The sequence below is a fragment of the Streptopelia decaocto genome (genome assembly GCF_964273445.1).
Source record: "Streptopelia decaocto genome assembly, chromosome: 4".
In the NCBI taxonomy this organism is placed as follows: domain Eukaryota; kingdom Metazoa; phylum Chordata; class Aves; order Columbiformes; family Columbidae; genus Streptopelia; species Streptopelia decaocto.
The window spans coordinates 6,313,954-6,340,678 of NC_138658.1; the positions used below are offsets into that span (position 1 = coordinate 6,313,954).

At 41.8% G+C, this 26,725-nt stretch overlaps 1 protein-coding gene across 1 annotated transcript in view; it reads left to right on the plus strand.

The window, feature by feature from the left end:
• Nucleotides 1-26,725, plus strand: part of ARHGEF38 (Rho guanine nucleotide exchange factor 38) — a gene marked incomplete at its 5' end in the record, with an annotated part of 33,492 nt that extends 6,767 nt beyond the window's left edge. The window contains 13 exons of the mRNA XM_082050680.1: nucleotides 2,746-2,936; nucleotides 5,111-5,234; nucleotides 9,493-9,640; nucleotides 12,690-12,707; nucleotides 16,783-16,982; nucleotides 17,499-17,632; nucleotides 19,297-19,401; nucleotides 20,287-20,403; nucleotides 22,182-22,502; nucleotides 23,986-24,126; nucleotides 24,982-25,180; nucleotides 25,358-25,617; nucleotides 26,372-26,725. Coding sequence (XP_081906806.1) covers nucleotides 2,746-2,936; nucleotides 5,111-5,234; nucleotides 9,493-9,640; nucleotides 12,690-12,707; nucleotides 16,783-16,982; nucleotides 17,499-17,632; nucleotides 19,297-19,401; nucleotides 20,287-20,403; nucleotides 22,182-22,502; nucleotides 23,986-24,126; nucleotides 24,982-25,180; nucleotides 25,358-25,617; nucleotides 26,372-26,557 — 2,144 coding nt within the window. The 3' untranslated portion in view covers nucleotides 26,558-26,725. The remainder of the gene's footprint in view (nucleotides 1-2,745; nucleotides 2,937-5,110; nucleotides 5,235-9,492; nucleotides 9,641-12,689; nucleotides 12,708-16,782; nucleotides 16,983-17,498; nucleotides 17,633-19,296; nucleotides 19,402-20,286; nucleotides 20,404-22,181; nucleotides 22,503-23,985; nucleotides 24,127-24,981; nucleotides 25,181-25,357; nucleotides 25,618-26,371) is intronic.

The window sequence follows — 26,725 nt, forward strand, 5'->3', positions numbered from 1 at the left end:
TGAACGAGCCAAATTCTTACTGTAACAGTTAATCTTCAGCAATGTCTCTTCCTGCTAATCCTCTCTCTTGGACAATTCTGGGGCTGGTACACATTACCAGGTAGAAACAAGGCTGCTTCTATTCCAGATATGAACTTGCTGTTTGTGCATTCACAAAACAGTTACTTACTCCACAAGGATTTCAGCAAGCTACTAATGTTCTCAGACTGGTTAAAAGCAATCAGCTGAACACGAAATCACAGGTTTTGGCTGTAATCATCACTTCAGGATCTTGATGTTGCATTCTATAGAGACAGACATGTCTGAAAATGAAAAAGTTAATGTATTGAGTGAAAATGGACAATTATATTACTTTTAACAAAAGAATACATTTATTAAAAAACATGTTTTCTATAAGGAAACAGCACCTACCTGATATTTCTCATGGTTATTTCTTCCTGTTGAGAACAGTTTTTATTTCCTGGCATTATTATCTATCATGCAATAAGGATAATAGATGAGCCCTGACATAGTTCAAGCATCAAATTTGATCAGGGCAATCTAGTGACATAAACTGAAAGAACAGCCTCTCAAGGGATTGAAAATTCGAGCCTGAAGTGGGATAACAGCGGCTTTGTTTTGCGCATATAATGCCCTCTCCTGTTCCAGTATAGAAGATAAGAAAGTTCTTTTGCAAAGAATCTTGTGTTTACCTTCAGATTCCATCTGATATCATAACAATGCTGCATCTGAGATGAAATGACACTTCTGAGATCTTCCAGGACATCTGGTCCTCTCTGCACCTTCTCAGGAGTCACCCTGGACTCCCACATATAGACACATGCATGCAAACATTTTCACACCCAATCTCAAGAAAAACGCTGATTTTGGTGCAGAACTGGAACAGAAATTGATTGTTCATGTGGTTCCTTGTGATTTATGAGTGTGGTAACATACTGTAAGTTTTTAGAGGAAAAAGTACCTGCCGTTTTAGCACGCAAGCAGCAGGTAAGGTGTTGTCATTCTGCACCCCTAGCAGAAAATCGCTCAGAGGGAGCTGTGGAGTGGTGCCAGTACCAATTTCGCTCTCTTCCTCACTAAAATAATGGCAGAGTCTGCTTCTTCCAGAACACAGCACCTTTGGTCCTGTGCGCTCACACCAGCGTGGATTCAGCTTGGAATTCTTTCAATAGCTCAAGCCTTGCAGAGGGGAGACATTCTTATCGTGTTTCTATTTTGTTGTCCGTGTTCATGCCTGTGTTATGCAGACACTTCAAGGTTAAAAACTCAAAAGCAGAAAGTGCCCCTAAATACAAGAAGTCTCAAAAAACAGCCCCTCCTCCCCAGTTTGTTTGGGTTCCTTGTCCTCACTGCTTAAAACTATCAGTACAGAGGCAGAGATGCAGTCCCAAAAGCAGCTATTTAAAACAAAAGCTGTGGTCACATCAGTCTCACTAGAAAACCTGATGGGAGAAGGATCAATAACAAACCTGTCCTTTCTGAATATCAGTGGCCAGCATAGTTGTAGAAGGGGTTGAGGATGGTGATCCTTGGCTTTACAACATTTCCCAGCTCTCAGCGGAAGGAGGTTCAAAGCTTCTGAAAGCTGCTCGGTTTCCCCACACATCCAGGTTGTCACCTACAGCCTGGTGAGACACACGCTGCTCGGCGCTCACTCGAGTGCTCATGACCTCAACCTTGACGATAAATCAAAAAAACTCCAATATATTCCGTATTGGCTCTCAGCAAGCAAAGCATCAGATACTGCTTGCTATTGCCTCATTATACAGTGTTCTCCCTACGAGAAGTTGACACCAAGGCTTAGCGTTCTGATCCTCAGCACAGATTTCCATCCTTGGCCTCTAAGTAATAAAAGCCCGTGCTGTCAAAGCGCGGCCTGGGTAATGCGAAGATGAGTAGGGTAATGATATGTCCATTTTTCTTGGTGCTCTGCACCATCTTGTGGCTAGCAGAAAAAATCCACAATAGCCTCTGAAATATTTCACCTTTTTTTTTTTTTTTCCCCTATGTGTGTTTTTCCTAATGCAAAATACAGATTGTCAGTGTACACAGATAAAATTTGGTGCCCTTCGTACAGATGACATGGATGTCTGCAGGTTGGCTTACAAACCAGCAAAAGGCAAGACCATCAGATAAGTAGGTCCTGTAGCACACATAAATTACCTGGCTGTAGAAGATTTGCTTGCATTTCCATGTGTTTGGAAGAAATCAGATATTCTAGGTCTGAAGTGTGGAAAAATAGTTAAGAATGTTTTGATCCCCGTGATATTTGTTGTTCCAATAAATGTTTGTTATTGATCATTAAAGGTTTTCCCACATTCTCCTGTAATTCCTTTGCCTCTATCAAAGAAATATTTTTAAACAGAATTATAGCTTTCATCATCATTGTAACATTGTCTTAATTTAAAAGTTTATCTTCCAGTACCTACAGCCCTCAGCCTTCCATGAATAGAGGTAACATTACATTGTACGGAGCAAAAGTTATTCCAGTGAAGCTTATTTATGGTAAACACAGCCTTTTTCTTCCGCAGGAAGATGCTTTCTCCCATCCTCCAAATCATTATAGATGTAGAAGGGCATCAGTGATGGGACAACATCCAGTCTGATCCAGGATTGCCATTTCTTTTCCTGCTCCCCATGGTGATTTTGGAGTTTCCAACAGGCACTGTTTACGTTCCCCTGTGGTCACGCAGGGCAAACTGGGGAAGCACTGGTGCTCCTCACAGATTTCCCTCTTTTAAACAGAAAAGATGTCCCCTCAAGCGGGGTCCTCATCCCCTGCCACTTCACCACAGGAGGACGAAGAACAAGTCAGGAGGTGCATGATGGCCAAGAGGGTGAAAATCATCGCAGAGCTCATGCAGACGGAGAAAGACTATATCAGCGACCTGGATCTCTGCATCAAGGAAGTGATTCAGCCCCTGAGAAAGAAGCAGGTGAGCGCTGGGGGCGGAGGAGGAGGTGAGGTGGTGATGTCAGGGTCTCCACTCACCCACGTTCTGCTCACAGATAACCTTAATGCAAGCACAGATAACTTTATCCAGCCTTTCAAACAGCTGTTGTGGAGAAATACCAAGTCTAGCAGCCCAGTGAGCACTTCAGAATTTGCATTCTACACGGAAAAGGTACATTTAAGAAGGAAGGCTCATAAGCTATCTTTCAGGCAAAAGATCTTATTATTAGGCCAATGATACCTATTTTCTTTTTCAGCTGAGACTTCAAAGAGCACCTTTTCCTCAACAATATTGCAATTGTTAGAAAAATTGTGCAGCGGAAAGCTGGGAATAGGAGAGGTTGTCCAGAGAAAGACTCGTATTTATGTGGCCTGCAACATAGCATTAACAGAGGCTGCACAAACTATGTCTGCTGCTAATACAGAATAAAAATAATTTGAAACAGACCTTAACCCAAATGTTCTCTATGTAGGGTTTGTTGTGAAATTGGTGACAAAATAGAGGTGCAGGGGCCAAAGTGTCTTTAGATGACGTGGGCGCTGCCTCTTTGGGAAACACCGTGGCCAGCTGAAGCTTGTGCTGTTTAAGGACCATTTTTCTTCCTTAAAGCTCTGTCAGAGTTTGTTCCAAGCTGTTTTCAGAAGACCTGGCATCTGCTGACATAGCTTTAAGGAGTTCTTGACTTCTTCCTCCTCACTTGTTCATCCACTTAGAAGTATTCTCCACCTGAGTCCCTCCCCAGCCTGGCCAGCACTGAGCAAGAGGAGTCCCTGGTTGAACGTGCTGAGATTTTTGACAAGTGTGCTGTATTCCTTTGCCCTTTTCCAGCCAACTGAAAACATACATTCCAATTCTGCCCTTTGTCACTGTATTAAAGTGTTCAAGTGTCCATGCACAGCGTAGTTCCAAATACTATGTAGGCATTGTACTGGAGCAGAGGTCGGAAGTCCTGTGCTAGATGTATACAGGAAAAGCAATTTAGAGATTATAACTGTCTTAATTTAATAAACTCTGCATTTTTGAAAGGCTTTCAAGAATGTTATATGGTTTTAAGGCTAGTTGGCAGATAAACTACTGTACTGAAAGTTTGTAATGTGTTTAGAGAAGGATAGCATTTAGAAAATTGACCTAGCAATGAATATGTTTCATATTTCCAAATGGATAAAACATGCTTTAGCCCCTATAATACTTACAAAGAAATTAACTGCATTAGTACTGAAAATATATTTCTGATTTTGTTACAATGGCATGCAATTTGATCCTCCTGGCATCTGGTAAGCTGCTATGTAAGTCAGCAATTCTATTTCTAATAGAGATACGCTCAGAGGGTATCATTATGGATGTCGAAATCAATCTTGCCTTTGTTCTCAGTATCGGCACATTACCACTGGCTATCTCCAGTTGTCCCCAAATGTTAACTCTTGCTCTGCTGTGCAAGGAATAACTAACTACTGCACGAAAAGTACATGTCCTGGAAATTTTTTACTTGCTTTAAAATGAGTAGGGACACGGATCCAAATTTTCTGTTAGTGTAAACTGATGCAGTTCACCCAAGTCAATGTTGCGTGCCCAGATCTGCAGGAAGCTCTTTAGGTTATATTAATACCCAGAATTGTAAATGTGTTTCTTTTAGTGGAAATTATACGATCTCAATTGTATTTTTGGATTTATAGGGAACTAACTTAACATGGTACCACCATCTGGAAATCTTTGTACCTGGTAGCTGGCACCAAAGCACCAAGGTCTCAGTTTATGTAGTGACTGCTGTTGGCAACTGGAATCAAACCCACTGTCAACTGTTCTTTTCCTAAGTGGGAAAGTAAACAAGTATTTTAAAGCCAGCTAAGGATCTTTTCTTATTCAGATGATAATACTTATTTCCTTCCCAGGCAAACACTTTCAGGTTAGGGTTAGTTCAAAATAAGGTTAAAAGCACTTGATAACATACCCTTTGTTAAGTGCGTCAGCCATATTATACTAATCTGAAAACTGTGTATGTGTCCTTGAAGTCACAAGGAGGATGTTTATATGAGGTTTTGCAGAAGTGGTGCTTCCTGGAGTGTTGAATACTCAGGGTTTAGCAAGAGAAGGTCTGTAATACACAATGTCCTTCTTTATCCTTCGTCAGTAGCCACTTAATATTTGTATTCCATTAGATTGCTCGCTTTGACGTGGATGGCTTGTTTAGCAACATCGAATTGGTCCATCAAGTATCAGCCAAACTGCTGTCATTGTTGGAAGAAGCCACGACAGATGTGGAACCACCCATGCAAATAATCGGTATGTTTACTGTCCTCTTGAGCTCTACAAAGCTACGTGAAAGAATAAACATAACAGTCTCCTGTCCTCTACCCTCATCAGACTTAACTAGTACTGCTCCCAGTGGCTAACATGCTACAAGCTGTCCATAATGACACCGGAAAAATGACATGTGAACCCTGTCCACTTGCTCTACTGTACTCATATGATCATGATGCTTTTCTTCCATCTATCTGGATGTTGAGGGGAAGGGAGGAAGGGAAGAGTGAGTTTAGCATGAGTAAAAACTGCAGCACTGGGTTATGCCACATATTGATAATATCCTTTTCATCTAGTTTGATACTGCCTACCTAACTCTGCTTGCACACCAACTCTTATATTGCATACTCAGAATCTTACCATTCAAGAAAAGCATTAAAAATGATTGGAATAATAAACACATCACACCTCCCTCGAACATTGTAAATGTGTATCTACTGGCAATACAATTCATCTAACAGGTGGTTAAGGCTTAACAGGGACACGGTCAGTAAAGGCAAGAAAGTTATGAAGTTTGTGAGAGTCTGGGCAGGGGTAGGGATTCACAGGTATTTCCAGCAAACCGGTTGCTCCTGGATATGTCACCAGTCACAAATTCTGCAGGTGAGACTATGAATGTTAAGGCTGTGATCTGTTTATTCACTTGACATTCTGGCACAGCTGGAGAGATGTAAGAAGTTACCACCCACCAGCTCTCCCATAACTGCTTCTTCAGAGCAGGGGCGGTACCCAATCCACCCTGAGGGATCAGGTGAGAATTCTTAACTTGCTTCAGTGCAAAGTCAGCCAGTTTAGTTTAAAAACCTTCCAGCTATGATTCAGAGGTCAGAGAGGTTCTTTCTTCCCTAAACTGACCACAAAGAACAGGTAACATGTTATAGAAAGGCCTCCTCTTCTCACAAATAATGGGGTAAAAAATTATCGGTTGCGGTTTGACTAAGAAACATGACATTAAAGTATATGAGGCTTGGGAAAGGTATTAATCCTAGCAGGTCTCAGTCTGGTTTGCCAAGGCAACAGCTTAACGTAGTTTGATGCAACTGCGTTGTCTGGCGGTATTTCAATAAAAGTGCATCATGATGAGTCATACCCTTAATAAGCAACGTTCTATTCTAGCAGGAAGTGCTGTGCTCACAGCCAAGAGAATCATCCTTTTAGTTCCCTGCCACATCCAGAAGTGAAGACAAAGAGTTCCATCCATCTATTAGGTTGTATTTCTCCAGAATCAGACAAAGAACCATAAAAATGTATGGGACTGTGGATCACAAAGTTGGCTAAATTATATCAGGGAAAAAGATGGCAAGTAAGCTGTGAGGTGTTCTTCTGAACGCTGAGACAAAAGCAGGGAGAACAACTGTATCACTATAAACAATAAGTTAGTAAGTTTGTCATCCCCTAAAAGTACAGCAAGGTGATAATTTTGTCTTCGGGATCTTCATAATCAATGTAAAAATTGTTAAAGCCAGGCTATAGAAAAAGCAGGCTGACAATCTGTTTAACACTCCCATCATATTCTATCATGTTTATGGTGTTTAAACAACTTGCATTGAAATACGTCACTTTGGAAGGCAACCCAGTCCTGGCAGGTTGAGGAGAACTGCTAATCACCTGGTTTGAAACCAAAGCAATGTGGTTGCTCGTATTCATATCTGATTTTAGTCTATCGTCTCTGCAGCTTATGCTGTGTCCACCTTGATGAGTAGTAATGTCCAATAGGAGCAGACTTGTAAAGTGAAACAGTTGGTGCTAAGGACTTGGTATCCATACAACATGTGTCAAGAGGTCTTACTTCAGATGGCTATAGCCTGTTCCTGTAGATTGAGATACGCTCTTTATGGTTGGATGCATAAAATGTGCCGTGGGAGTGTGTCTTCTGGTAATTACCATCCTCAAAAGGATCCGGTTTGTGTGTCCAGTTTTGTGCTAATATAGATAGACCTTTTCTGGTGCTTGGTCTTCTGATGCTTAAACATGGCTGAGGTTAAATACCTTTTTAGTTCTCTCCTGTATTTTTTCTGCTCTCTGTTCTGGATGCTGTATACAGAGGAACATGAAATCTTAGTAACCTTATTAGCTTTTAGACCCCTTCTTTCTCCCTTTCCCACTGCTGTCCATGCAGGAAGCACCACTGAAAGCCACAGGGAGAAACTTTCTGTTGTTCAAGCCTTCCTCCTCGGATTTTGAGACTGATGACCACCACACTTAAGAAGAGGCATCAGGCACATTTGGATCCGTCAGAATGTGCAAAAGACTCAGCATTTTTAAACCTGTGCTGAAATCCCATGTGGTTTTGGCCCATGAAGCAAGCTCCCGCAGTGGTGTGCCCAAAGCTCATCTGATTTGGTCCGTATGGCTCAGAACCAAGAAGGGCTTCAGGCTTAAGAAATCTGTCTGCTTTTAAAAGGCCTTATCCGTGAAATCAGCACATAATTTTTCTCATCACTGAGCATCAATGAAAGTATCTGTCATCGTGGCACAATACATCAGTGAACAGATTTTGCTCATCTCTTTCATTCTGGAGAAGTGAATGATAATTTCCAGCCTCCAGTACCTGCTGAAATAAGCTATAAGTCTACAGCTTGCATTTTTGCTACTCAAAACATAACCTCAGTTGAGGGCTTAGCATAGTATGGCCCGTGCTAAACACTTGGAGCTCTGCTTAATGTTGGTGAAAAGCGTGAGAGCTGTGAATCAGGTGCCAAGGGAGCAGGATCAAGAGAAAGTTTGTTAAGGTTTCCCCTTACCCCCATGGCTGATAAAGGCCCGTGTAGCGAGTTCATGGGAAAGTCAGGATGCAAAGCGCCTTGGTAGCCACCTGCATTAGCATTAAGCACAAGACAGAGCAGACAGACAGCTCAAGAGCATTTAACTATAGTGTGTTGGTGCTTTTCTGGCCGTGGCCTCGCAGTAACTAAAATGAACTCATGGTCTTAGTTCTGTCACTGTTGTTTCCTTATTCACACCTTGGAACCAACATGCATTAGAAGCCCAGTTAACCTTCGCTGCTAAGGGAAAAAACCCAGAGCTGTGTTACTGTGGTAACTGAATCATTTTTCACTTTAAGACAGAGCAGTTCAATGCAATGTATTATGAAACAGCCCGCTCCGGTCAGGATGAAACATGCAGGATGCCTGACAGCTTGGAGTTCACTCTGTGAATGAATAGAAAGCTCCCAATTAATGTGGTGTTCGGCTTTTAACTTTAATAATCACTACCATAACTCAACCGGAATGTTTATAAAACATTGGACTGGTTGCCACATAGGTGTAATTTTCAGTAAATGCCTGAGACAGGAGTTTTCACCATTCCTGTTGTTTGTTATCTGCATTTCCATGGATGCTGATCAACATGCTGCTACATCACGGTGTAAGAAACGAGTGAATATCCCAGCAGAAGAGCTGCAGCGTGTCTTCTCCGCTCAGATAATATTTCTTACACACACAGAAACCAATACAGGAGTTTTCAGCTGAAAGGATTAGGCACCAGAATGAAATGGGAAATGGGTGCAGGACTACTTTAGTGCCTCTAAAATTCCCAACTGTTCTTTTGGGAAAATGGTGGTGTGGAGGACTGGAAATGGAAATGTTTTCCCCCTTCAGTTGTATAGCAGCCTAGATACTATATAAAAATGGCTGTAGTCCGTGGCAGTTTTATTTAATTAGGGGAGGAGGTTGTTCCTCTGTCAATGTGAAGAAAAATCTCTATTCTAGGCCATAACAATTGCCATTTCAGGATTTTGCAAAACAGATAAAAGTGAAATGGCTAATGGAAGTTAGAGTCATTATTCCTGTTATAACCCATTTAAGTTCATATTCAGTTGGAAAAAAAGTCAAAAGGAAAATTAACAGGCTTACATCCATCCCTCTTACCAGTCCACAGCACAAAAATGGTCTCTCCTTAGCAGTTAAGCTTCTCCTGTGTGGTTTCCACTGAAGGGGCATTTAACTGGGGCAGTGAATTAGGGGGTTGTGTATGAAGGGGTGCAGAGTGTAGAGATTTCATGCCTTTTCCTGGGGGAATTTTTGTGCATTAACACTGATATAATGGTGCCTGGCTATGACAAAGATGAGCAGCTGAGAAATACATGTAATAAATAATGCACATAAACACGCAAGATCGTTTCTAAGGGAAGTAAAGTGGAAGCCAGCCTTTTTAGCTCACGGCTAATGTGGTGGAATAATAAAACTCCTTCTGAGATGCTGTTGTCTGGCTTGACACGCTTTGTTTTTCTCCTTAACAGGGGAAGTGTTCTTGCAGATTAAAGGCCCACTAGAAGACACATATAAAATCTACTGCTATCGCCACGATGATGCACACACCATGCTGGAATCCTATGAAAAGGATGAAGAACTGAAGCAGCATTTAAGACACTGTGTACAGTCCTTAAAGTAAGATCTTTTCAAATGATGATTTCCGTCCATAGTCAGTTGCCTGGCAGGGAACATTTTAAATGGATGTAGATGAAAGGTCCCCTGTAAATCTGGAGTTTTATGAGGCTTGCTGGGAGCTCTGGCTTATGCTGCTTTCATGAAAAGATGACAAGCCAGGGGCCATGATTAGATTTCTTTCTCTCTAAGATGGCCAAAAATAGCGGAAGAAAGGTTGCTCTTCCCTTAGCTTCAGTGCCCCATACTGGCAAAAAAAATCCTGCATCATATCACGGGCAATTTGGAACACCTTACCCAGCTCCCAGGAAACTTGCTGCCCCCATCTTCAGCAACGCTATTGCGTGAATTAAAACAGCGTGTGAAGAAGCTGTTCACACCTACTGGTGTTTCTGGGCCCGTGCTGCAAGGCCCCCGGGACCTGGAGCAGCTGTGTGGTGCCCGACCCCTCATGATGGGGGTGTTTGAGAGTGATCGGTGTCGGAGCAAGATGTCAGGTCCCACCAGTGGAAGGTGCTTTGTGCCCAAGATGCCACGTGCCACCAGTGGAAGGTGCTTTGTACCATCAGCGCCAGTGCCAGCCCCTTGCGGAGATGTGTTGAGAACTGGGGATGCTGCAGAATAACAGATCCATCTTTCCTCCAGCTTGGCTTCTTCCTGCAGCCAGTTGCAGGAACCAGCTCATCCACTCCACAGAGAATGCTTCTCTTCCCACCCATAAATCCCCTTGCCCCCTCACTTTCCCAAAATTGTCACACAGACCTGTCAGGAGGGAACACACCACGGTCTTTCAGATGGGAGATCCAGCCCCAGCTCCAGGAAAGGCCCATTGCTGCATGCTTGTAGGAGGGATGTAAAGCTGTCACAAATAATGCAGCATACATCAGCAGCTCACATTTCAACCACAGCCCAGTCAGTGATCAGTCTGCAGAGATGTCTTAAGACTTAGGAGGTGGGAAGTATGTCCAAGTGAAATCTGGAAAGAACAGTGGAGGAGAATATTAACAGCATTAAAAGAGAAATGTTCACTTTGAAGACAGGTTATGCTGAAAATAAGGCTTATTTTGTGCAACATGTTCAGTTATTAAATATATAACAAAGTGTATGTGCAGGGTACTTAACCTTTAGCTACCCTGGAAGTTTAAAAAATAGATTTTCTTATAAACTCAGGCTTTCAGGCTAATGGATGGCCAAGTATCTCCCCTAAAGGGGTGTTTTAGTTGCTGATGCCTACAATATTCTTTTCCAGCTGATCAAGAGAAGCCGCTTCTGTCGTTCATTCATCCCTGTTGCTAAGGCAAGGGGACATGGAAGGAAATAAAGATAAAAGATAGTGTCCACGTACATGCTAGGGTGGATGCTGCCACTTGAATTCCAGAGCCAGCAAGAGGAGCCCCTGTTCTAACATCACAGCTGGGATTTGTGAAGAGAAAGGTTATTTTCTGCTGAGCCATTGTAGCCTTGGCTAGCAGGAAGTGACAAAACCTTCCCCACAATGAAGCCTTGTTTTGTTTTGTTCTTTCCTGATTAGCCTTTAAACGGGAACCAGCAAAAAAAGCACTGGTGCATGTTTACTATGCTGAGTTTTTCCCCAGTGCCTAAAGATTGCTGGCAATTCAAATATTAAGGTCTGAAAGAGCACACTCAAAAACAGAGCTGTGCTCATGTAAACCTGTTACTACTGATTGGAGAATACTTCTCCTGGGAAGAAAATTATGCAGCGTTTTTACCAAATAAGTTATAGGCCATTGTGAGAGACAATAAATGAAGGGGCTGGTGGTGACTACTTGAAAAATGTTCACTTCTTAAATATTTTTTTTCCCCTTGGAAAGACTATTGTTCAATTTTTTTTAAAACTGAAATGGGCCCACCTTACTAGGGGCTTCTGTTCCTCAGCTGAGTAACATCTCGCATGTGAAAAACAACTTCTATATCAGGAGCAATTTGAGAGTGGCACTCTGCACATCTGCACAGACAAATCAGATTTAATTAGCCATTCTGAGATTCCTGTTCCTGCTGTTGGCTGAAGAGGAGAAATTCCATCCCAAAATGTAGGTGTCTGCCCTGGAGACGTGTGCAAATCCAAATTCTGCGGAGTCCTGTGTTTCAGCAGCAATTATGCAAACTGGGGGTGTTGTTTGCTAGCTTAGCCAAGGAAATGCAGCTGGTAAATATGAAAGGATGCTGGCAACTACCTGCTCTGCTTTCAGCCTGAAGTAGCTTGGTCAACTGTTGCAGGGGCAGAGGGACATCATAAGCATGCAAAGTGCTGACAGTACAGAGGCTATGAAAGCACCAGCTTCCAGATGCTCGGTGAGGCACCGGTGGGCAAGGAGATAAGAGCGCAGGCAGTCAGGAAGCAGTGACTGACGATGTGACATCAGGAAAGCCTAACCCAGAGAAAGAGTGACATTTTGATTCCCTTGCATTTGAGGGAATTCATAGCATAAGGAAAATATTCTATGCATATGTTTGCATGTTTCCAAACTATAATTGTACATCCCTGCTGCTTTCAGTGTATGTATCAACACCATCCTACTCTGAAGAGGTTTCAGTTGATGTGTAGCCTACAAAACACTTAACAGCTTCGTTGATTCTATATCTTAAAAGGCTGAAGTGTATTATTTCTCATTTAGAAATACATTTCTGTTTAAATAAAGTAGATAAGAATGTATGCAGAGTGTAAGAATGACAGGTTTAATTTTACTTTTTGTATTAAGGACTTGATGTTACTTACCATTGTTTGCATGGCTACCCAAACTTCCTTCTCTAACAGTGTTAGGACAAAGCTGGGTCTTATAGCCAAAGCCAGGTTTCTGACAATCCTTTCTCATTTGGGGCTGTCCTTTCAAAAAGATATAGGGCCAGATTCACCGGTACCCTCTGGCTGTTTTGTGCAGTTCTGCTGACACACAGCAGCCATAAACCTAAGTTAACTGGCCAGTTACAGCTGCTCTGTGTCACTGAAGTGTACCTGGGAACCTGGCCCCTGATCTGTATAAATCCTTTTAGGAGGAATCTAATCTATGTTTTGTTTTCTTCTGTTTTGCAGAAAGATATACGAGGAAGAGTAAGTACTATGCCTTTCTTACATGCGAAATAATCTTTAAAATATGCTTCAGTATTCTTAAAATTGTACACAAGGTAATTTTAAGAACACGAGCCTTTTGTGTCAGTATAACATATAGATTTTTCCAGGACATACAGGATAAAGACTCTAGTTTTAATTTCCCTAAGCCTGTCTAGTTTTCTAATTACCACTGCACTATCTTTGCAGTATCTTTCAAAACTTGTGGTTGATGAAGCTGTGTAGTGTCAGTCTCTGAAATGCAGACGCTCTGAAATCATTTTGCATAGGCCTCTGTAGACCTGCTACAACACACATTAGATTCACAGGTAAAGCTCTTTTTAAGATGATGACCTCTTTGGTAGCCCTATATAAGAAGCCCACCTTAGGATCTTCCCTGTGACAGTGGCTGGAAGAACATCAGAAAAGAACAAGCTCATTGCAAAGCTTTGCCAGAATACTCACCCAGCCATCGAAAACTTGTGGTTAAGGGACTTCTGTGCCAAATGTGACATCTTTGAAAAGCTATAAAGGAGAGTTTTTCACAGCGGTGGTTTCTGGACATCCAGCAGGTTGGGATCATTGAAATGCAGCATCTCCTGAAGTTACCTGCAGGGAGAGGTCAGAGGAGGGGTTAGCTGAGCTGAAGAAAATGATTGCAACCCCAGACAGAAATGTTAAGAGACAAAAGAGGAGCAAGTGTGGTCTATATTGGTAGATGAGGAACACCTGTGAAGCCAGACAATTCATTAATCAGTCAGTCGATCACAGGTCATAAATAAGATCAGTGCAAAATAGACTTCGAAGGATTTGCAAGTTGGGGTTTTCAAGCTTTAGTCAATGTTAGGAAATAATAGTTTTTCTTCATTTTGTTTTGGTAAGGGACATTCTTGTACACTCCTGTTTCCCAAGGAGGGACAAAGTACCCAGAGAGCCACAATAAGATCATGTGAGACAGCAACACATATAGAAATAGCACAATACTGGCAGCTCTGCCTTGTGTAACTGAACCAGAAATGAACACCCCATTTTCTCCTTCGAACAGTGTAGGGTACCTCTCACTTTCTGAGCTTAAACTGGCTCTTATAAAGCTGTGCAGAGTGCAATGAGCCATGTTTAGCTACAGTGCCCTCCCTGAGCTTGGTTGCCTTGCCCAGTGTGGTGGCATTTGCCTTCCCAGCTGACCGAGGGGACACTCAGAAACGCCATCACCTGCAACTCTGCTTAGAGGCTGCAGAGTCTTGGGAACCCTCAGGCAGAACCGCACCCAGAAATCTGGTTAACGTTGAACCGGAAAATACGGAGTAAGTCACCCCAAAGGGTCTGTGATGTTGCTGCTCTGAGATTGCTTTTCATTCAAGCGTGAGCAAGAAAACAATTACATAAATACCAGACAGTGCTGCCCTTTGCCAGCAGCTCGATAGGTTAAATTCTGCTTGGCTTAACAACTATGCAGCCTCAGTGAATGCCCTGAGTTTGCATGAGGGTCTTAAGGCACAGTGAATTATTTGCCCTGCATGCCTTGTACTAAAATGAACTGGCGCACAGTAAACCACAAAGCCCAAGACTTTAAGTCGCTCTGCAGCCTATGATGCCAATGGAACATTTCAAAACTGCCAAGCTGAATATGCCACCAGCCTCAGCCCTGTTGTACCACACTCACTGTTGTTTGCCACTGGACCCAGGTGCTGGTTAATGATAGCAAATGAAATTAAATCCTGAATCATCTGTCTTTGCATAGCTCACCACTATGTGTTTTATAAACAGGTGGGAATCTTTCTGCCTTTGTGACTTTGTTTTGCTGGGAGGAGAGAGGAAGGGTATGCTGTGAAATTCACTGCAGTTAGCTGAGCTGCATTTACTGTGGCGCTATGGTAATAATTAGGGATGAGATTAGTACAGCTACATATGACATAGAATACTTGCTAAATTCACAATAACATGGAGGGGGGGGAGAGGCTGAAGTAGCATCACAAATGAATTATCAACTCCATTTTCTGCACAATAGATGTCACAAGCCGTTACTCGCCTGTTACAGTTGTATGGCAAGGCCATGTCCTGCCAATGGGGTGCATTGCAAACGGGGCTCGGCCATGGAGAGGGGCTATCGTCAGCTCATCTTGCTGGGGAGAATTAGATGAGTTGAACTTTGTGGCATTTCGTGCCCCAGGGAGTCATTATCTTATAACAAACCTACTATCTCTCGAACCATATTGCAAGACTGTGTCATGCAGATACGCGAACAGAGGGCTGTTTATCACTTGGGCAGCTGTCCAAAGTGCAACTATATAAAAAGAAGACACTTGAAGATTTTTCCATTCATGAGGCAGCTTTTAGAGATTTGCATTCATGGGGCTTTTCAGAGAAAACAATAACAATTTAAGATTTTTTTTTTCATTATTGCTGCCAGAAGCTAAAAGAAGGGAAAATAGCTCTCTATATTTAATGTAGGATACAGGGGAAATGAGGGGGATTGAAATGATGAGAGGGTTTGGGGACATCAAGAAGCCTTAAAAGGCATCTACTGTTAATTTTTTTCATGCAGAACTTTTTTCCAGATAATGCCTGTGCGAGAGAGATGCTTTAAATATGCAGATGTCTCTTCTCAAAGGCATTCAAATTGTTAGTTAATTAGTCAGCAGTGACGATTGGCTCTTGTACTTTTTACACATATAAAAGTGGGAATGAAAGCTTTTTTTTCCTTACTCTTCCTGCTGCACAAAACAATAGATGTCAGCCTGCAAAACCTAGTGGCTGTTCCCTATTGTTTGTGCTTTCCTTCAACATTGTGTTATTCCACCTTTCCATGTGCAGGAATCATTCTTCACCTAGCATTAACTCTTGCATGGTTAACCTCAAACAAGCTTTTCATGTCCAAAGCAGCCTTGTTGGGCATGCAAACCCGACAATGCTTGCTCTGCTTTACTGCCCTTCACTCTGTTAGCACCAGCTCAAGCTCAGTTGCAAAGGGGAGGTCTGGATGTCACAGATAGTTCATACCAGCGATGGTGTTAAAGCGTTGTCTGGTTTGCTCAGGAATGTGTTGTAATGAGGAGACACAAGGCATGTCTGCTGGACCCTCAGTAATGACTGACCCTGACTCTAGAGCTTGGCCACCTGGTGTTACCTGCTCCATGTTTCTACCATCCATGTGGAAGGTAATGAAGGCACATGTGGCTTGGTCCCTGTTTTCTCCAGGCTGTTGTGACGACCTGCAAACTGTACAGCCTCTCGCCTTCAAGCCTAGAGAGTGTGAGCAAAGGAACAAGCCTGGAGCTGCAGAGCATCCTTGTGCCCGCAGGGGAAGCTGTGGCTTTCCTACCCTCATCCTTCTGCCACCCCAGGCTCCTGCCTTGGTGTAAGGTGATTTCCAGCAGGTTGGATCAAGCCTGGGTGAATATTCTGTTCAGCATTTCCCCAGGCCAGATCTGGTAGCCTTTGGAAGCTCAGGCATCGTTAGAAATAGCCAGCAAAGAAAACCCACAGGTAAATGACAGTAAAGCTTAAAAGGCGCTGCAGTGAGTTGAGAAACATTGTGGGAAGCGATGCAGCCATGAACGGGCATGCCAGTTACTCGCAGCAGAGATATTGCAGTTTTAAGCCTGAGGGGCCAGAGCAAGATGTAATGTCCCCACTCATATGTGTTTCTCAAACTTCCTGTTATTTGTTCTTCCACCTACATGTCCCTTCCTGCGTGTTGCGGTGTGTAAGTTGCACCACACACACCCTCAGACTGAGTGGGACTGTTTCAGAGGTGATGTCTAAAGCAATAGTCTGGCAGACTGCTGAAAATACAGAAAACTCAGTGCTGGCGTGTGTTTCTCATTGAGGGGGTGAAAGGAGGGGTTTGTTTACAATGGCCCGTGTTCCCTGACAGATGTATCTTATTTTTTGACTTAAGTGGTAATTGCGTTTCTGTGACTCAGTGCAAAGAACCGCTCTGGTTTTGAAATTTCTGTAGTTGAAAGCTCAACTGAAGGATATAAAAGGCAGCAGCTTTAATCGCTAGACAAAAATGATCAGTTTTTGTGTTCAGGGAGTTTATCCTTATGTGACATTGTTTTTGTATAAATTACAGAGGAAAGCCAAATCTAATGGACATGGGATCCCTGATGATCAAACCAGTACAACGGGTGATGAAATATCCCTTGTTACTCTGTGAACTCTTGAATTCAACTCCTGCTTCTCACCCTGACCACAAGGCACTAGAAAATGCCCTTTTTGCTATGAAAAATATTAATGTGAACATCAACGAACTTAAAAGGAGGAAAGATTTAGGTAAGAAAAAGGCACAAAAAATTCTCTGTCTTTGTAGGTTTGGGCTGGCAATTACAAGAGACGTTTCAACTTCAGTCATATCACTACAACAGTTTTTGGCTGGTGCTACCCAAGTTGTGTAATACTCTGGGTTTCAAGAAGGTAACAGATGCCTTGAGGTCACTTGTCCTCAGCCAGCTGTGTTATCTGACCGGTAACTCCAGAAATATGAAAATGATGAAAGAATTCATGCTATATCCACGTTTATTGTCCGCAATGCAGTTGCAAACACTCATAATAATTAAGACACAGTGATAGCAACATTTCTTATAGACTTGCCACGTTGAAGCCTCAACTTCACTCTTCCCAAGAGTAGTGTTGATAACAGGGTTTTCATCACCTCAAGCATTTTCACACAGGATTACAGCAAGCGACATCAAAGCGTTTGCTCTCAAATGGTTTCATATCTGTGTGCCCATCCCTGTGAAAAGCCCTGCGAATACAGATTATTAGTGTCATGAAATTCTCTGTCTGCAGTGCTGAAGTATAAGAGGAATGATGATGATGAAACCCTTAAAGAGAAGTTTTCCCGACTGAATATCCACTCCATTAGCAAGAAATCCAAGAGGGTCACCAGCCACCTGAAAATACTGACGGGGGGAGAACCTCAGGTACTTACTGATCCAAATGCAGATTTGCATTGACAGCTTCAGTTCTGCTGTTGCACTGGGTATTTTTTTGAAACATTTTGGATATGGAGCTTGTGGTGTTGCTTTTTTTTCTGTGTCATTTATAAAGTCATTTTCTGACTGTCACAGAAGACAGGAAAGATCTTTGTGATTGAAACAGAAAATAACGTAATGTGTTCTCCACCTTTTTCTTTTTTATCTGAGTTTCTCAGACTTGTGATCTGATTGCCAAGAGGAAGCGACCGGTAGGTTTGTGAAACTCAGCCTGAGATCAGCTTGTTGCCGATAGACCAGCAATAGTTATTATTGGTGCTGAGAAAATGTTCAATCCGTCTTGCTCCACATTATAACATTCAGGTTCTGAATCCGCCAAGGAAGATGATCAATACTTCTGATTAGGAAAGGCCATGGGGTTTGGCTCTACCAGGAACTGTCAAAACTACCAGATGCAAAGAACACTGTGATAAGTCTGATGGGTGTCAGGTGGCAAAAAAAAACCCCAACTCCTTAATAATTTTGAGGTTGTAATTCAAAACCTAGCAGGATAAACATTTTCAGGAAAGCTTAAATCTAAATCTCAAAGAAAATCAATTACAACTGACCTTGAAAATGACACGCGGTGCACCTCACCGCATTAGATGGCTGATTGCAGAAGGTCACTTGCCTTTCTAGATGTGACTTTAGAAGATACGTGTCTTTTTTTCTGTTTTGTTTTTTATCAGTGGTTTCCCCCTTTCTCTGATGCAAACTACCCCCATTTTTTTTCCTCTTCATTTATTTGTACAGTGGAAATTTTTGTATTCTGAATGGGCAAGGCTAGAAAGTCAAGAAAAACCAGGGAATTAAATTCCATTAAGAGGAGATGTGATTTTTTTTTTCTGTTGAAGCTTCTGTTTTCTGTTGTTTTGTGGGGTTTGTTTTGTTTGGTTTGAGAAGCATTTTAAGAACCAAGATACATCTGTTAAAGATTCAGCCCTCTCTCCTGCTTAATTAGACTAAGAAAGTTTTCAGTTCACATCTCCGAAACATGCTGTGACCACTGAAAAAGAGACTTGACATTTCTCAAAGTAAAAGGTAGGCAGAAATAAATGCATTTTCAGGGTTGGTTTGTTGTTTTTTTCAGCTAGCATTAAGAAGCCCAAGCCTATTTCCAGCTGCTAAAGGTTTCTAGCAGGTAACAGCTCCACCTGCAGCCAGCCTGGGGGAAATCTCCCCATCACCCACAAAACAGCACGATGGAAAAATATCTTACCATTTTCACTATTGTTTCCTCAAACGGAGCAACAGCGTATCGAAAATGAAGAGTTTCATTGGTACACGTGGATGTGCTTGTAATAAAGCAACTCCCCGCTTCCACAAAGACTAAAAATTAAATCCTCTGGCATGTTGCCCTGTGCCTTTGACTTTTCTTGGATTAAAACTGGATCTTGGGAGAATTAGAGGCCAATCTGTTCTGTTTTCAAAGGGAGGAGTTCAGGGAAGGTTTGGGTTTTTTTCCAGAAGTGCTCTGGGCATCTCTTTCATTAACCAGGGGGATTGGACTGGATGATCTTTCGAGGTCCCTTCCAATCCCGAACATTCTGTGATTCTGTGATTAACCAGGCTCTTTCAGGCTGCCAAAATAACAGCAGAAACATCTATTTTAGGTAAAAGATCAAACTTTTAATAAGGAAGAAAAGTTGTTCCAAAGTTTAGAGAAGACTGTGAAATCGTGCGTGAAGAACATTTCACTCTCCTCGCAACAACTACAGGTGGGTACACAGGCCTTTTTGAAATCTGTGGCCACAAACCATGTCCGTAAGTGGTTTAACTCACGTATCTGCCACTGGTTAGGCAACACCACTGTATTTATAAGCAGGCCTGTCTACATCACAGTATTAAATAAATGAGCTGTGGTGTTCCTGCATTACTGAGCCCACGGTAAAGAAGTTTAGAACACCACACTTCTGCATTTTTCCCCTTACACGAGTTGCTTGCACGCAGACCCATGGGTGCAGTGCAGAAAAGAAGGTGCTGTCTGGTGGCACAGTTACTTTCAGTCACTGCGTGAAGCCATTTGGGTCTCGCACATCTGCTGCAGTGCATCACCAGCTGCTTCCCATTAAAAATGGAACAACTGGGTTGCAGCCATGTGAATTAAAATGTCCTAAAACATATATTTTGGCTGTGAGGACTCCTTCCTTCATCCTGTTGCTAGGTTGTGTTGAGGGCTGGAATTAGATGTGCAGAATGCTCAGGTGCTGTAAATGTCTTTGCTTTAATCCTCCTCTCTGAAGATGTTACAAGACAAGCTTGTAACTTGCTTGTCCCTCGTCTGGACAACTTACAACACAGTAGATGCATGAGGCCCCTCAAAGCATAAGTTTGCCCAAAACAGACATGAAGGTTGTTTGAGAGGGCATAATTTTTTCAGCTGAACATTAACAACTTCACTCTTAAATAGTGCACATTGAAAATATACCAAGCACAGGAAAATGTTGTCATAGTAAACAGTCCCACAACAGCTGGAAACTGCGCAGGTATGAGACACCAAAAATAGTTCTGTTTCAGTATTACTGCAGCATCTGCATGAGTGAATGCAGTATTTTAAAACAAATTGCAATAAAGTTTAATTTTGCTACCATCTTCTCATTTAGGATACCATACATCTGTCTGCACAGAATATAATTGGGCTTCAGGAAATCTTGCGAGACAAAGATGAAGTTGACGAATGTTTGAGAAAACAGAACAGTGCAAATCTCTGTGAAGACCTTGTAAGTTTATGCATTATCCAGTGTTACACAACTACCTGTATGTGTGAGAAAATGGGTGTGTGTGAGGAATACTCAGGACAGAAAAGAGGGAAACATAAGTAGGAATCCATTGGGAAAGATGAGTGGGTTTTTTGGTTGAGGTTCAGTAAGAAATAAGATAAAATTCAGTGTAAGTGCACTGTGCTTTTCCTAGAAGAGCTAAAGAAAATTTCTCAAGGTAAATTCTGGGTTTAATCTTTGTGCTAAATTTGCACGTTTCACTTGAGCTTCAACCAAGAGCAGCAGATCTTTGCTTTGCTACTTCTGTTACCAACACTTGTGGTTTTAGAGTGACTTCTGTGATCTTGGTGGTGCTCATGAACTATTAGCTCCCAGAATCACAGATATGTGAAAATCTCAGCTTTGTTACCTTTTCAGGTAAGTTACTATCCTTCATATAAGGAAACCATGAAAAATCTGGATATAGCTCATAGGAATTAAAAAGCAGTTTCAAAATTCAAAAAGGTTTTCAACTGGTCTCTTGCATTCAGGGTCCAAATGAACTATAATGCCTGGCCCTACTAAGATAGACTAAAATGTCTCTTCCAAATGGGGTAAGCTGCTTCTCCAAACAGCTGCTCAAGCTGCAAAAATTCAAAGGTGGAGGTTTTCTTATACTTTCCTATGCTTGTGCTGACTAAAACGTAGCCATTTACTCCTTTCCAAACACTGAAAACAGCGTCTGCCAAGAAACAGAAGGATCTTTGATAGACTACATCCTCCCAGATAATGACAGGGAAGTAAGATGTATTTCCTTTCCTTTGAAGTTTCTGCATTTAAGAAACTCAATAATCAGAAAGATATTTTCAATGTCTTTACAATGGATGAGTGCATGAAGGGTGGAAGAGCGCCCCTCTGTCATTGCAGTGGTGTGTCCAGTCTGGATGATGCCCCATCTTCAGAAACATCCAAGAAAAGTAGAAGCAATTCCACAAAAGATGAAACAGAAAACTTTTTCAGAACAATATTTGTAACTCCTATTGGCTTATGACCCAGTTATTCTGGCTATATATGTATATATGTATATATATATATACTCACTGCACATCATCTTGGCCTTGGGAGAGCAATTCTGGTGCTACAATGGATGTGTCCCCTACTGTGATGTGTTACAGAGGGTAGAGGGACAGCTGCTCTTTTATTCTCACATTCAGCCCAACAACTTAAATCACAAAGAATGTCCAAGAGCTTTAATATGCTGATGAGTTTCACTCACTACAAGCCTCTGATGTATTTGAATAAGTGACTTACAAAAAATAAATTTTATTTCATGCAATATTAATCCCTTGAGACCATTAGAGACTAATGGAAAAGTCTGAGAAAGACTTTGTTTTATTTTACCAGGTGTTTAATTCTGTTGGTTACTAGAGATAAAACCAACAAGCATAACGTAATTTAATCAAATCAAGCGATGGTTTGTGTTTGCTTAAAAAGGAATTGAGTTACAGCCATTTCCAGAATAAAATAAAACAAAACAAAGTGCTTTGTTAGCATTCAAGACTGCAATACTGCTATTTAACAAGACCTCATTACCTCTAGACTGGATACGGGCATGGTCCTTCCAGTTAGAGAAATCCCAGTTTTATTGGACCACTGTAGCTCATACTGGACTCCACTTGACAGCAATGCTTTGGGAAGAGTAATTAACAGATTACTTGACAGGTTACCATCAGGATTAACCTGGGTCTGAAGAACGGCATGAATAAAGCGGTAAGTAGGTCTGGTTTATACCTTTCCAGGTGGCTCAGCTGGACAAGCTTGTTTTGACTCCTCTCTCAGCACTACAAGCCTTGTTTCCAGGCCCACAGAAGCTCATCCAGAAGCGCTATGACAAGTTATTGGACTACAACAGCTGCCTTCAGAGGTCAACAGGAGAAGAGCTGGACCTGGCAAAGAAAGAGTATGAGGCTCTAAATGCACAGCTAGTGGAAGAACTTCAGGTATTCAACAGAGCGGCCAAAAAGATTGTGTTGAACTGCTTGTATTTCTTCATCACCCTCCTCAGGAATATAATGTCTGCAGCGCTTCAATCACATTCTGCTGTGGTGGTGCCTGTTCCAGTAAGTACAACAGAAACAGATGCAGCTCTGCCTTTACTTGTCTTTTTTCTTTCTGTGTGATTTCGCTATGGTTATGTGGTGGATACACCTGTGAGCTACACTGATTGTGTTTGCTCTGCTGAACATAGTCAGGTTTGGGATTTTCTTTTTTCCTCGCAGGCTCAGCAAAGGTTAAGTTCTGAGCCTAATTTTTGGTAGGCCTGGACTTTTCATTGAAAATTATCCTAAAACAGCTGTTCCAGAGATAGTAATGGCAAGAACATTACAGTAAGGCCTAAAAGGAGGCAGCTTCTAGCATTTTAGTCTTCATTTCTTAGGGTCTACTTGGAGTAGCCTAGAAAACATGGGAAGACAAATTCTAAGAAAGTACATTAAGACTCCTATTACTGCTAGATCTGCAAAAGAGAGACAGGTTAGGAGATCTGATTAAATAATTCCTATCAAAAGCAAGTTGCTTTTGAGACCAAATACACTGCAGAAGCTCCTGCAGACATCTCCAGGCCAATAAGAACAGCTTTATTGAGCCAAAGATACCAAAGACGCCTGAGCTACAAAGAAGGGCATTAACTCCTCCAGCCCACTCTACTCTTTCTGGGCACTATGATAATTACCTGAAGATTGAAAAATTATTCTGAATTTGTATGAAAATCAGGCAGTGTTTCAGTTTTGCTGTACTTTTGCCTAGAGGAATTGAACCCCCCCGAGAGGAATGCCTTCCACATCTCCAAATCCACTCACCTGAACTGGAGCAAGATGCTGTATAGGAAACCCATTGGATTCAGGCAATTCTGGAGTGTTCCTTTCCATCAAGGCTTGAACACAGCATTTCATTGTCAGGGGCAGATGAAAAATTAAGAAAGAAAGGTCAGGATCAAAACATAGAGCTGAGCTGTTTAATGGGAAAATGAAAGCTTTTCTCACACAAAGAAATTGCATTGCTGTAATTTGACTATTACATGTTTCAAAAGCTGTTGTATCAAGCATTGTTTTCTATGAGGTTCTGCCTACAAAATGATTTTTAAAATTTTCCTGTTTACATCAGCAAGTACATTTGGGGTTAGGCATGGACCAAAAGCACTTACTCAACACCACAGATCTTCATCTTATCCAACTGTTTTCAACCTGTTTGCAAACACAGGGCTGTAGGGTAAGCTGCTTCAAGCCTTCCAGCACATTGGCCACTCCGATAGCTCCTGAAATACACATTTGTATGTGAAAGCAGCAGTGCAAGGCTGATCATTTTCATCACTGTTTAGAATATTTTTCCATTATTTAACTTGCAATGTTTTAAACCTAATAGCAATCACTAGAAACTTTCTTTAAGCAAGTAATTTTCTTTCCAAGTCATACCTAGCACAATGAGTGCTCTACAGAAGATAGCAATAACTTGTCAGATTTCCTGGCTCCCAGCATTCAGCCCTTTAAACCAAATCTGCACTCTCAAATCTCCTTACTATCTTGTTTATGTGTTTTGTGTTTGCAGCTGTCTTCCTCAAGCATCTGTGAAGTGCAGAATCAGTTGATGGAGAAGGTTCAGAAGCTGAATTTTGTAAAAGAAAACAGCAGTGCAACCTTTATTGAGAGAAAATTGAGCTGGGATAAAAAGAAACCTGTCCCTTCTCCAGTGAGTACAACACATCCAAATCATGTATGAAGCATCATCTTCTGATCACTTTTGAAACAAATCCATTTTTATGCCACCTGGAGATTTGGGCTTGGTCTTTTCATTGGGGTTGTGAATCAGGGTTGTTGGAACGAAGCTGTTCTGTTGACCGGTAACTTCTGAAGATTTTTTACTCTCTTTTCATGTTATTATCTTGAAAATACACTTGAAATTATCTCTGATTATCCTTAGGTCTTTAAGCACACGTTAAATCTAAGGTTGTACATGTAAACTTTCATCACTTTTCTTAAATACTCTTACGGTCTGTCTTAGTTTTCTAATTCAGAACATTTTGTTTCTCACCCTCAGCTGAGGTTGTGTGTACTAGTGTTTACACACATACACCCCCACAGCAGAAGACTGAGAAATCCAGTTTATATGTGACTTTATGACACTTCAGCCGATTTCTGGATTCTTTTTTTTTTTTGGTTGTTGTTTTTGTTTATGGTTTTTTGTTGTACTACATATGAATTCAAAGATCATTACTATGGAAAAACAGTTAAGCAAGTGACAGCTCCCATAGTGAACACAGGTTCTTGGAGAGCAGCAGAAAAACAGATGCTTCATTAGTGAAATTCCTACATTTCTTTAAAATCAGCCCTTTATTTTTCACCTATTAACATAGTAGTTGGACAGGTCCTTGCTGCATATACAGAGGAGATTTGGTTACATACAGCTGTGTAAGTAACTCCTTGACATGTATGTAAAAATGTTGGGTCTGTTGCCACATGCAGCCCGTGCTGGTTTTTATGCATCCGTGTTGCTTTAGAAACGGCCTCCGCATCATTCCCAATGAATGCTTTTTTTGCTTTCCAGCTCGAATCCCCACATCAAACAGAAAGCCATAGGTCCAAGCTATTGTCTACGTACGGCACAGAATCGCTATACCAAGCTAAGCGCAAGTGCAACGCCACACAGGAATTTGATATTGATTTGCACGAAGGAGAACTGGTGGCTGCTGTGGAGCAGAAGGACCCCTTCGGAAGTACGAGCAGATGGCTTGTTGACACAGGGAGTAAGTTCTTCGCACAAACATCCCAATAGCAGCTTCCCTTTGGGATATTGATTTCTTGTCACTCTGGCCCCATCTGTTTGCCTCTGTCATACTGACAACTGCATAACATGGTTGGTTTTGAAATGGTTTTAGCAGTATTTTGCTGTTTATTTTCTCTCTTTCTATTCTGGTGTCTAGTCCATAAAGGGTACGTGTATTCCTCCTTCCTGAGGCCTTACAATCCAGCCAAAGTGCAGAAGGACATAGCAGAAAATGGCTTCGGTGATGACGATTTTGATAACATCAGCCTCTTTGTCTCTTCACGGTCCTCTGCTGACAGCAGCACAAGAAGTCCGGGACACAAGAAGAGTGACAGCGGCTCATCTTTTCAATTGTGTGAAAACCCCACAACTAATGGCACAGAGACTGATGTTTTTCAGGATATGGATGATCAGCATGTAAGTATAATACACACTGTGCCTGTCTTCTTGTTTTTCTTGTTTCACATCTAGAACTATACTGCTTAAAATTAAATGGTTTCCTTTTACACTGTCAAAGAGACACTAATCTGTCAGTATGACATGGGACTCATTATCCTCTGCTCTTTGTCTTTCCTAGATAGCTACGAGGTAGGAAAAGATGACCAGGTAAACTGTGAGTCACACACACCATTGTATTACCACACCCCACGTATGACACCTCAGGGTTCTCCTATGAAATAGGAACCTGCAAAATAGCTCAGTTTGGGAGATTTTCCACTTACTGTTGATGAGAAAGATGTGGCAATGCTGATCAGCAAGGCACAGAACTGACTTGTAGACCACATTTCAGTACAGGAGCTTTAGGAAAGGTGGTTCTCCCTGAGGAAACGTTGCTGGAAAAATCTCTGTCCAGTCCAAGGCTGCTTGGTGTGACAGAAACAGGCACTTGGTGTGAGCTGAAAACCTTACTAGTGTAGTAAAGTGGTGAGGACTTGGAGCTTGGTTCATTCCTCCCCATGCAGAATTCCCTAGATCCTTCAATTTTACTTTTTATTTTGGCCCTGGTCATTGTAGTCTGTCTAGCAATTACAGACCATACAGTTATGTACTGATTCGTATACAGTATTACAACTTTTCTGTATGTAGAATTCATACTAATACACAACCACAGGGCATGATGTGACTACATTTCTGAATTAAGATTTTGGGGTTTGTGGCTTTCTTTTTTCAGACCTTCTATGCTGTTTACGCGTTTCAAGCAAGAAATGATCAAGAACTCAGTCTTCAGGAGTACCAGAAGGTTAGGATACTTCGGTTTTCTGACCTGAGTGGCAATAAAGAATGGTGGCTAGCAGAAGCAAAAGGTCAGAAAGGATATGTACCATCTAATTATCTCGGGAAGATGACATACGCTTAGGACACAAAGGCCCATTGAGACAGTTTTGCTGAAGTAGACTGAATAATCATCTATTATGGTTTGTAGCAAGCAAGGCAAACTCACAAGTGATTGACAGAAGCCCCGGTATCTGGTACAGCACACAGATGATATTGAGAACCTTTGTCCTCCAAAAGCCATCACCTTGTC